General features: G+C 59.9%; 7 protein-coding genes across 7 annotated transcripts; 6 read left to right on the top strand and 1 right to left on the bottom strand.

The window, feature by feature from the left end:
* MRET_4237 (ATP-dependent Lon protease) lies at positions 1-3,162 on the top strand (the record flags this gene model as incomplete). The annotated part of the gene is made up of 1 exon (XM_027630864.1): positions 1-3,162. One exon carries the CDS (start codon positions 1-3, stop codon positions 3,160-3,162), a length of 3,162 nt encoding a protein of 1,053 aa, XP_027486565.1.
* A 64-nt stretch (positions 3,163-3,226) lies between these two features.
* Positions 3,227-4,498, top strand: MRET_4236 (universal stress protein; the record flags this gene model as incomplete). Its single annotated transcript, XM_027630863.1, has 1 exon — positions 3,227-4,498. The coding sequence occupies one exon, from the start codon at positions 3,227-3,229 to the stop codon at positions 4,496-4,498; it is 1,272 nt and encodes a 423-aa protein (XP_027486481.1).
* A 27-nt stretch (positions 4,499-4,525) lies between these two features.
* Positions 4,526-5,497, bottom strand: MRET_4235 (Ran-binding protein 3; the record flags this gene model as incomplete). The annotated part of the gene is made up of 1 exon (XM_027630862.1): positions 4,526-5,497. One exon carries the CDS (start codon positions 5,495-5,497, stop codon positions 4,526-4,528), a length of 972 nt encoding a protein of 323 aa, XP_027486625.1.
* Positions 5,498-5,623: 126 nt separating this feature from the next.
* On the top strand, positions 5,624-8,074 carry MRET_4234 (RalA-binding protein 1; the record flags this gene model as incomplete). The annotated part of the gene is made up of 1 exon (XM_027630861.1): positions 5,624-8,074. One exon carries the CDS (start codon positions 5,624-5,626, stop codon positions 8,072-8,074), a length of 2,451 nt encoding a protein of 816 aa, XP_027486638.1.
* Positions 8,075-8,128: 54 nt separating this feature from the next.
* MRET_4233 (peptidyl-prolyl cis-trans isomerase SDCCAG10) lies at positions 8,129-9,418 on the top strand (the record flags this gene model as incomplete). Its single annotated transcript, XM_027630860.1, has 1 exon — positions 8,129-9,418. One exon carries the CDS (start codon positions 8,129-8,131, stop codon positions 9,416-9,418), a length of 1,290 nt encoding a protein of 429 aa, XP_027486563.1.
* Positions 9,419-9,483: 65 nt separating this feature from the next.
* Positions 9,484-10,389, top strand: MRET_4232 (putative methyltransferase; the record flags this gene model as incomplete). The annotated part of the gene is made up of 1 exon (XM_027630859.1): positions 9,484-10,389. One exon carries the CDS (start codon positions 9,484-9,486, stop codon positions 10,387-10,389), a length of 906 nt encoding a protein of 301 aa, XP_027486540.1.
* Positions 10,390-10,445: 56 nt separating this feature from the next.
* Positions 10,446-10,921, top strand: MRET_4231 (dUTP pyrophosphatase; the record flags this gene model as incomplete). The annotated part of the gene is made up of 2 exons (XM_027630858.1): positions 10,446-10,755; positions 10,782-10,921. 2 exons carry the CDS (start codon positions 10,446-10,448, stop codon positions 10,919-10,921), a joined length of 450 nt encoding a protein of 149 aa, XP_027486479.1.
* Positions 10,922-10,967: the final 46 nt, after the last annotated feature.

Below are 10,967 nucleotides of genomic sequence, written 5' to 3'. Positions count from 1 at the left end.
ATGATGCCGACACGACAATCTATACGGCGTGTGTGGACCACCGCCACTGGTGCGCGCATCAAAAGATGTGCACCTGTTGGTAAAAAATTATACGGTGTTCGTGCTACACATTTGCGCGCCACCCAAATCATGACACCCGTGGCACATATGAACACAAGCACGCGGTGCATGTTGCCCAGGAGCAAGAATCCCACACCACGTGTTGTCATTGTGCGCGAGGATGACGAAAAAAGACCAACTAGTGTGAAAGCGTCAGACCGTGGCGACGATGATCCTGCACAAAACGATCAGGCGCCTGCCTCTCAGAGCGGCGACGAGGGCGAGGGAAGCAGCGCATCCGGTTCATCAGGCCATGATGGAGACAACAACAACAACAACCACGATGATGACTCGAAAGGAGAGGGGAAGGGCTCGTTGCTACTCTCACGCAATTCTGTCCCCTCCGTGTACCCACAGGTCCTAGCGCTACCCATCACTCGTCGGCCTCTATTCCCTGGATTTTACAAGGCTGTGGTCATCAGAAACCCACATGTGTGCGCTGCCATCAAGGACGCTATGAAACGTGGCCAGCCATACGTCGGAGCGTTTTTGCTAAAGGACGAGGAAGAAGACTCCGACGTGATCGTCAGCATGGACCGCGTGCACCGCGTCGGTGTATTTGCTCAAATCACGAGCATTTTCCCCGCACACTCAGGGTCGAAGATGGATGATTCTGAAGAGGGTATCACAGCTGTCTTGTACCCGCATCGACGTATCGTCATCGATGAACTCATTACGCCCATGCCGAAGGACCAGCCCGTGCCCTCTCAGCCACCCGAGGCGCCGAAAGCCGTCGCAGAGCAAGAAAACCAAGAAGACGAGTCGGACGACACATCCAGCATACCATCTCACAACCCACCTTTTCAGACCGCCTTTTTGCATCAGTACGAGGTCTCACTTGTCAATGTCACCAATCTTCAAATGGAACCCTACGATCGCAAGCCAAGCCAGTACACGCGTGCGGTCATGTCAGAACTCATTAGTGTTTTCAAGGACATTGCTAACTTGAATCCTCTTTTCCGTGATCAAATTGCCAACTTTAGCATCTCGCAGGGTGCTGGCAATGTGTTTGAAGAACCTGAGAAACTAGCTGACTTTGCTGCGGCCGTGTCCAGCAGCGACACGGAAGAATTGCAGGGCGTGCTAGAGTCGATGAATATTGAAGATCGGCTGCAAAAAGCCCTCCTTGTACTCAAGAAGGAGCTAGTCAATGCTCAGCTGCAAAGCAAGATCAGCAAGGACGTTGAAAACAAAATTCAGAAGCGCCAGCGTGAGTACTACTTGATGGAACAGATGAAGGGCATCAAAAAGGAGCTCGGTATTGAGTCTGATGGCAAAGACAAGCTCATTGAAAAGTTCAAGGAAAAGGCCTCCAAACTGAATATGCCTGAGGCCGTACGGACCGTATTTGATGAGGAGCTCGCCAAGCTTCAGACACTCGAGCAGGCCGCAAGTGAATTCAACGTTACGCGTGGCTATCTCGAATGGCTCACCAGTATTCCATGGGGTGTGCACTCACCTGACAATTATGCCATTTCACGCGCAAGCGACGTACTTGACGAAGACCACTTTGGCCTTAAGGATGTCAAGGATCGAATCCTTGAGTTCCTTGCCGTTGGCAAACTGCGCGGTACGGTCGAGGGCAAGATTATTTGTCTGGTCGGTCCGCCCGGTGTAGGTAAGACGTCGATCGGCAAGTCCATTGCCCGCGCTCTGGACCGGCAATTTTACCGCTTTAGTGTTGGCGGCTTAAGTGACGTGGCTGAAATTAAGGGACATCGCCGGACGTATGTCGGCGCCATGCCAGGCAAGGCGATCCAGGCACTCAAGAAGGTCGGCACGGAAAATCCTCTCATTCTGATTGACGAAGTGGACAAGCTGGGCCGTGGCTACAATGGCGATCCATCGTCAGCGCTGCTCGAAATGCTGGATCCCGAGCAGAACAGTTCGTTCATGGATCACTACATGGACGTACCTGTGGACCTATCCCGTGTGCTATTTGTGTGCACGGCCAACACGTTGGGCACGATTCCCCAGCCGCTGCTCGACCGTATGGAGGTGATTGAGGTGTCGTCGTACACGGCCGAGGAGAAGCGGCACATTGCACGTGGCTACTTGGCGCCGCAGGCCAAGGAAGCGTCAGGACTGAAGGAGGCCGACGTATCGTTGCCTGATGAGTCGATCGACTTTATCATTCGGCGGTATGCGCGCGAGAGCGGTGTGCGTGGCCTTCGGAAGCTCTTGGAAAAGGTGTACCGCAAGGTGGCCTTTGACATTGTCAAAGAACACGGCGAGGAGGTCTTCCCAGAGCCAAGCAGTGAAGCCGAGACGAAGCCTTCGCCGACGTCAGCGAAGAACGAGAGCATTCAAGTTACCAAGCAGGAGCGCTCGCCCATGGCCGTACCGCCCAAGGTGTCCGTGGTCATTAATGAAGAGCAGCTGCGGGACTACCTCGGTCCCCCCATATACCACAAGGATCGCATGTATACAAACACGATGCCTGCGGGCGTCGCTTTGGGTTTGGGATACCTGGGCAATGGATCTGGGTCGTTGATGCCGATTGAAACGACGCTCATGCCTGGCAAGGGTAACCTGCATCTCACAGGCAAACTCGGTGACGTTATCAAGGAGAGCGCATCTATTGCCCTTTCGTGGGTCAAGTCGCATGCGTATGAGCTGGGTCTGACCAAAGAGCCGGGCGACACGCTGCTGGATCACCGCGACGTGCACTTGCACATGCCCGAGGGCGCGATTGGCAAGGAGGGTCCATCGGCAGGTGTGGCGTTTGCTGTGAGTCTCATCAGTCTACTGACCGATCGTTCCCTGCCCACCAAGCTGGCGATGACGGGTGAAGTGTCGCTGCGTGGTATGGTTTTGCCTGTGGGTGGCCTCAAGGAGAAGCTCCTAGCAGCGCATCGTGCAGGCATAACGACCGTGATTTTGCCGGCTCACAACCGGCCCAGTGTCGAGGCTGACGTGCCCAAGTCGGTGCTCGACGACCTCGAAGTGCACTATGTGACGAATGTGTGGGCCGCCCTGGACGTGGCCTTTGGCCACGGCCCATGGAGTGCCCAGGCGAGGGTGTGGAGCTCGAACGAGACCCCCGAAGCAGCTAGCCAATAAAATCGTAGAGGACAAGACACGCCCTCTCGTTTCGGGCCGCGCATCTTGCATCCTGCTGGGGGCCATGTCGTTCTATGCCTCGGATGCCGACGATACCAGCATCCATGGCCGCCGCGGTCATCATCTCCGCGTTGGCTCTTTCAGTAGACTGGGCCTGGGTGGTCGTCACTCGGTGAGCCGTCGGTCGTCTGTCGATCCCAATGCGGACGACGACAATAGCGTGCACGTCGTTGTGAACGCGGACGACGACGAGAGTGTGCTTTCGTCAGACGACGAATCGGTCATGTTTAGCAACGAGCCAGAGGATGCGGAGGAGGATGAGATTCTGTTCGACGACTCGACGATTCAAAATACGAGGGCCAACGCCCAAATGTTGTATGGCGCACCGAGCCAGTCCCACATCACGAACTATGAAGACGAGGACTTGCTCGACCCTGCGGCGGACGAGTTCCAGACAGCGCCCAACATTGTGTATGCACGCAGCGAAAAGGAGCTGATGGAGCAGCGCACGCTACTGATCAAAAACGGTCTGCCGGCGACGCAGCCTGGGCGCCCTCCGCTCGTGACCCATGGCCCGGTGCTCGAGCCGCATCAGTGCACGGTGCGTATGACGTATGGCGACTATGAGGGATGTGCGCGGCAGTCCAAGCGGCCTAAGCGGTACATTGTCGCGAGTGACAGCAGCGAGGGATCACAATATGCGATCAACTGGGCCACCGGCACCGTCCTGCGTGATGGCGACGAGATGCTGGTCGTGTCGGTGATGGACGCGGACGCGAAGGGCGAGCAGTACACGGAAGACACGGCTCCGCCGAACCTTGCGCCTCCGAGCCGGGCCTTGCAGGACATGGCCATCTTTTTGTGTCACCAGGTGTTTGTGCTTCTGCAGCGCACGCAGCTCGGCGTGCGCATTGCCTGCCAGGCTGTGCACTCGACGAATGCGCGCCACATGCTGCTTGACATTGCCGACTTTTATTCGCCGACGATGGTGATCGTCGGGAGTCGCGGCGTGGATGGCATACGCGGCATGCTCGGCAGCATGAGCCATTACCTCGTGCAAAAGTGCTCGGTACCTGTCATGGTGTGTCATAACAAGCTGCAACTGCCGCGCCTGCCTCGAGGCAAGGCAGATGTGGTCAACAATGTGCGCAAGCGGCACATGCGTCTCGACCAGGCGGCCGTGGAAAAGCTGAGCAGCCGCCCGGAGCCACAGGACGAAGAAGAGGAGGGCGAACATGTCCAGGCCGATCGCGAGCAGCGTGAGCAGCGCGACTCGGAGCGCATGGAACGTTTGAACCGCGAGAGTCTGGCACGCCGCTCGACGTTGTCTGAGTAGCAGCAGATAGATACCCTGGAATACGGACTATGAGCTTGCGGGTATGTGTTCCTGGAGATGCGTAAGGAAGGCGTGTGCATCGGCCGCATTGCCGAACTTGAGCAGGAAGTGCGTGAGGCCGTCCGACTCCATGGCCACGACACGAAGGAACCGCTCCTGATCGAGGTGGCATTGCATGCCGGGGAACAGCTTGACGTTCAGAATGAGCTTGAGCACAGCATCGAGACGCATCACCAGCCGGGCCGAGGCGCTAGGCCTGTGTACGTTGATCTTGATGGCGCCCGTGCCACGCTCCTTCCACACCTGGTTTTCTGCGAGCGAGTACAGCTTGGCTCGCGCCGAAGCCACTGTCTCTTCCTCTTCTTCGCCCGTGGTCAGCTCGACATCGGGCTTGGGCACTTCCTTCATGCGCACGACATTATCGCCATCGTTCTTGATGGGCGCAGCAGCCTTGTCTGTGGCCCAGTCCTTTTCCTTTTGGTCAGATGCCGCGTCGGCCTTGGCTGTGAGCGCCGTTGCCGACTGAAAGGGGGCGGAGCGCGAGGCAAAGGCACCGAAGCCCAGTGCCGGGCCCTTGGACTTGGTCCCCTCGCTGGGAGCTGTATGCTCTGTGGCCGACGATTTGTCGTCCCCTTTTTCTTTTGGCGCTACAGCAGGAGGCGAGGCATGCGATGTCGCACAAGTCTCTCGCGATGACTGGTCTTTAGGCGCCTCGGAGGTTTTCGTGGAAGCCTGGTTGTGAGGCGACTCTTGGGCCGAAGCGTCTGTAGAAGTCTGGTTGTGAGGCGACTCGTTGGCAGACGCGTCCGCAGAAGCCTGGTTGTGAGGCGCCTCTTTGGCAGACGCGTCCCCAGAAGCCTGGTCTTTAGGCGACGCCTCACTCGCCCCAGCAGCCCCTCTCTGTCTCTTGGCAGCGTCATCCTGGACGGGCGCCGCGTCGTCCAGCCCACGCTTCGATGCACGCGGCGCCACCGCTGGGCTCTCGTGCTCCGCTGCCATGTCGTCAACAAGGCCTGGATGCCACGCCGACTTCGGCCGGACCGTGCGCGGCTCCATTGACATCACGTGCGACTCGGACAGAGCTCCGTCATCATCTCCCCGGCCAGCGGCTCTCTGGCAGCTGGCATGCACCCGAAGCAGCACCAGCATCATCCCTCCGAAGACCAAGGTAGCCGGAGAGATGATGCGCGGCAGCTCTCTCCGCAGGCCATGACGCTGCCTGAGCTGTTCTCGGAGGCCCAAACGAGCGATGCCCATGCCGCCCTTGCCTATCTGCTCCATCAGTACAACCACCTCGTGAGCGAGTATACCCATCTCGCATCGCTCGTCCCTGGGCTGGAACACAGCGAGCCTATCGGACTTGGCGTCGACATGGCGCCAGCGACGTCTCTCACAGGTCGGATTCGCAATCTGCGCCGACGCAGTACCCGCGGTCTGCGGAACGATTCCAACAAGGCGGTGGTATACCCTGCCGAGGCGTCCATGGACGTGCCCAACATTGTCGAAACCATGCACACCGTGTCGCCAAAACGCGAAGGCACGCCTGTTCACTTCGGCTCGCAGGTGCACCACCATTCGCCTCGCATATGGCGCAAGTCGAGTGCCCCGTCCATGTCCCAGCGCATCCCCGATTCACCGTCGCAGCGTATCGTGTCGCGACAGGCGGCGTCACCCCGACTGAGCACGCGGTCGCCTACCATCGCTCGCCCCCAGCCACGCAAGCCGAGTTCGCGGCCGACGACGCCTCTCGAGGATGCCACACCGCACCCTGACGTGGTGCCCCTGGCCCAGGCCGAGGTGCATGTCTATGGCTCCGTCGTGCGCTCGCTTCAAGGACCGGATGCCGTCGGCTTTCGCGTCAAACTTCTGCCGCAGCCTGATGTGCGCCGCCGCTGTCGAACAGCGCGTGCCGTCATGACATGGTCGGATCTCGTCGCTCTGCATGAGCGCCTCTTGCTGCGAACGCATGCACCTCCTTTTGCTCTGCCAGATCGCTCCTTATTCGAGGCACCGTACACACCCTCACGCCTGTCAGATCGGAACAAGGCCGTCGCGACGTACCTGCGCTCGCTGCAACTCGCGTCCTCGGTGTCGGACGATCTTCTCTCGCAGTGCTTCGCCGCTCACACGGCCGTCGAGCCCGACGTCGATCCCGTGTACGGCACCTGTCTGCTGCAAGATGACCTGCTTCGCGTCATGAGCGATGCGTGGCTCTTTTGCCACTGTGCCCTCTACCACCACGTACTCACGATCCACGACCCGTCATCGCATCACCAGCCCATCGTCTTTGACCTGCGCCGCACTCGCATCGGGCGCCAGTATGAAGTGCCACTGCACGCACGGGACCCAAATGCACACACCACCCTCATTGTGCTGCAGCGGACGCAGCAGCCATCGTCGGCTCCCGTCAAGCTCGCTACCGAGTCGTCGCGGCACCACAGCGAGTGGATGAGCGCTCTTCTCCGCGAGAGCGAAGACCGCTCACCCGACTCCGCGCACGAAACGGAGCTGTTCTACACGCCCAAAGACACGGACGAAGGCGCCTTTCCGTCGTCGCCGCGTCTCGACCGCCCGACCGTATCCGTGTCGCCCGCCAGCGACCAAGGACGTTCATCGCTCCTCAGCCGCTTTTGGTATGGCACAGAGCCCTCGTCCACCGCACTCCAGCCAGAAAAGCGCCGCTTCTTGTTCGGCATCCTGCCGCTCGGCTCGTCCGAGGAGGCGCCCACCTCGCAGAGCGTGTTCGGCATGCCGCTCGCTGAGGCGGTAAAGCACACGGGCATGTCGATGGACAGTGCGCCCAGTCCTGTGCCTGTCGTCATCAAGCGGTGCATCGAGTTCCTCGACCAGCCATCCGTGGCATCCGAAGAGGGTCTGTATCGCGTCAATGGCAGCATGAGCGCCATCAAGTCGCTGCAGGACAAGTTTACCGCGTCAGGCGACGTGGATTTCGTCGAGACGCAGCCTTCAGGCAACCTAGACGCTCATACCGTCGCTGGCCTGCTCAAAATGTACTTTCGTGCGCTGCCCGAGAATTTGTGTGGTGACACACTGCCTGACGCCATGCTCGCGCTCCAATCGGACAGCCAAGACGACCGCCTGTGTGCCCTGACAAGTGTGCTCGATTCTCTCCCGCCCGAGAACTATGCCGTGCTGTGTGTGCTCTGCAAGCATCTGCACAACGTGTACTCATTCGAACACGCCAACAAAATGACGCTCCAGAATCTGAGCATCGTGTTCAGTGCGACACTCGATCTGCCGACGGAATTGGTTCTCACTCTGCTGCAAGAGTGCCAGCACCTGTTCACATACCCTGGGTATCTCGTGGTGAACGACTACGCCGACGAGAATCCCCCCACAGCCCTGCCTGAGCGCATCCAGTCCATGTCGCTACAGCCGCCGCCCGAGCCGCAGCCACGCCGCGGACACTACCAGCGGCTATCGGATGCGCCGCTATACGACCCACGTCACCACGCACCGCGCGCCGACGATGCGCACGATGGCACGAGTATCGCCAGCGAGCGATCCACGTCCTCGAACCCCTTCCCTCCCGCCTCCACCGTCGCACCAAGCTGAGCTTGGCGCCTGTCTCTCGTTGTTAGTTGCTGTAGTGGAGGTTGCCTGGACGCCATGTCGACCCTCTATGTGACCGAGCCGCCGACCGACGGCAAGGTGCTACTACACACGCCGAAGGGCGAAATTGAGATCGAGCTGTGGTCCAAAGAAGCGCCCAAGGCTTGCCGCAACTTTGTCGCACTCGCCCTCGAGGGCTACTATGATCAATGTGTGTGGCACCGCATCGTGCCCGGCTTTATTATCCAGACGGGCGATCCGACCGGGACAGGCCACGGCGGCGAATCGTTCTATGGCGCGCCATTTGAAAATGAGCGCCACCAGCGCCTCCGATTCCATCGCCGGGGCCTCGTGGCGATGGCCAATACCGGCGAACACAACACGAATGAAAGCCAGTTTTTCATCACGCTCGACGCGACGCCCGAGCTGCAAAACAAGTACACGATCTTTGGATGCGTAGGAGGCTCTACCATTTACAATGTGCTGTCGCTTGCCGACGTCGAGATATCCGCGACAGAGCCGGACAGGCCCGTATACCCGCCCAAGCTCCTGCGTGCCGAAGTGATCCACCATCCGTTTACGGACCTCGTGCCACGAATCACGCCAGCTGAGCGTCAGGCTCAGCAAGAAGCGCGCGCGTTGGCCGCTCAGCGCCAGGGCACCATGGAGCGTCAACGAAAACGACCCAAGAAGAATACCACGCTCCTCAGCTTTGGCGATGAAGAAGATGCGCCGCTCGTGACTGAAAAGAAGCCCATGAGCAGTCACGATTTGCTCCACGATAAGCGCCTCAGCAAAGCAACTATGCTCTCGAGCAAGCCAGCCACCAAGCCCCAGCCTCCGCCCAGGCTAGAGCCAGCGCCTGAGCCTGAGCCTACGCCCTCGCCCGAGCCAGCGCCCGAGCCTACGGCTCAGCCCTCGCACGAGCTCACGGCACCACGCCCACCGACTTCCTCGGCTCCCGCTCCCTCCTCCGTGAGCTCCTTGGCCGCTCTCCTGCAAGCCTACAAAAAGGACCGCGGCCACGAACATGATACCCTATCCCGTCTCGACGCATTCCAAAAACGCATGCGATCAGAGGCACCGGCGCCCCAGCGACATGCGCGCTCGCGTGAGGCAGAGAGCGAAGACGAGCAGGATATGCGCGAGTATGGCGACGACGAGGACGACGACGCAGATTGGCGGTCCCATACATTCCAGTCGGATGGTAGGCCGCTGCAGGGGAACGACCCTTTGTCCGTGCACGACTACCAAGTCGTCGATCCACGCGCCTCCAGGGGCTCCTTGCCTGCCTCGCTCAGCTCGCATCGCGAGAGACAGGCACACGAAAAAGCACGCGCACCATAGTCCCATCAGTCACATGGCTGCCCAAGTACAAGTGTCTCCGGCCCCTTTGGATCCGTGCGAGGCGCATGACATCATCACCGCAAGGGCTCTTTCAGCTGACGGGCCCCGATGCGTACCGCGTCGAAGACGCCGACGAAGAAGTGTACCTGCTTCACGTACGCAGCGGGGAAAATACCGAGGGACTCGGCGTGGTCGATAGCAAACACGATACGCTGTGCGTGACGCTTCGTATATCGAGCCAGGCAGGCCGCTCATGTCCCGAGGACATCCAAGTCGTGCTGCACCAAAACTGCACGGCCCTGCGATCTCGCGCTGGTGATACCGGCAGCGTAGCATGGCGCTGCAGCACGTTCTTTGCCGAGCACATGCTTCAGCAGCTCTGGGGCACATGGCCCGGGCCCTCGCTCTTTCACGCACAGAGCTTCTCCGCCTGCCGTGTGCTCGAGCTGGGCGCGGGCACCGGTGTCCTGCCCGCCTGCCTGTTTGCGCATCCCGGCTGGCTTCATCCGTCGTCGCGGCCCATCCGCTGGATCGCCACAGACCGCGCGGACAACATGCCACTCCTCACCAAGAACGTCGGTGGCGGCCGTTACGATCATGCACACGCCCAAGTATCTGTACGTGAACTAGACTGGCTTGACGTACAGGCTGCATCTGGCCGCGTGCTGGACCGACTACGGACAGATATTCTCTCAGCCTACGAGGGAGCCTATCCCGACCTCATCCTGTGCTTGGACTGCGTCTACAATCCCGCCTTGCACCGCCCGCTCTTGTCTACACTGCATGCATTCTGTCAGCCGCAGCACACTGCGGTCCTACTGGTGATGCAGCTTCGGGACGTGGACAATACGCTCGAGTTTCTCACGTCATGGCTGTCCGCATCGTGGACCGTATACCACGTCCCCGAATCGCTGCTGCCGCCTCCGATGCAAACGGCCTACGTGGCCTGGGTGGCATGGCGCACGGTGTAAATCGGCCGAAGACGCGCGACGCGTCGCGCCGCACGCCTCCATCTCTTTCAGCCATCATGTCGGTCCGCCTGCTGGTAAAGCGCAACCCTGCCTACCCCCTCGCCAAGCTGCCTGTCCGTGGCAGTGCACAGGCAGCAGGCTACGATCTTTTCGCGTGTGAAGATGCCGTGATTCCCAAGGGCGGACGCGCCGTCGTACAGACCGGTATTCATGTGGCCCTGCCTGAGGGACACTATGGCCGTGTCGCCCCCCGCAGTGGCCTGGCCGTGAAGCACGGCATTGACGTGGGTGCCGGTGTGGTCGACTCTGACTACCGCGGCTTGCTGGGCGTCGTGCTCTTCAACTTTGGCTCCGACGACTTCCAGTGTACGTATGCACCTCGCTCACCACAGTCCGTGCCGGCGACCGCATTGCACAGCTCGTCATTGAGAAGATCTCAACGCCCGATGTCGAGGAAGTGGACTCGCTCGACGACACGACACGCGGCAGCGGTGGATTCGGGTCTACGGGTGGATTCTCTAGCGCTAAGTAGGCACATACCCCCTCGTCGATCCATGGATATGCGTTGTACAAACTTT

The sequence above is a fragment of the Malassezia restricta genome, chromosome VIII (assembly GCF_003290485.1).
Source record: "Malassezia restricta chromosome VIII, complete sequence".
In the NCBI taxonomy this organism is placed as follows: domain Eukaryota; kingdom Fungi; phylum Basidiomycota; class Malasseziomycetes; order Malasseziales; family Malasseziaceae; genus Malassezia; species Malassezia restricta.
This window is presented reverse-complemented; position numbering and strand designations above follow the sequence as displayed.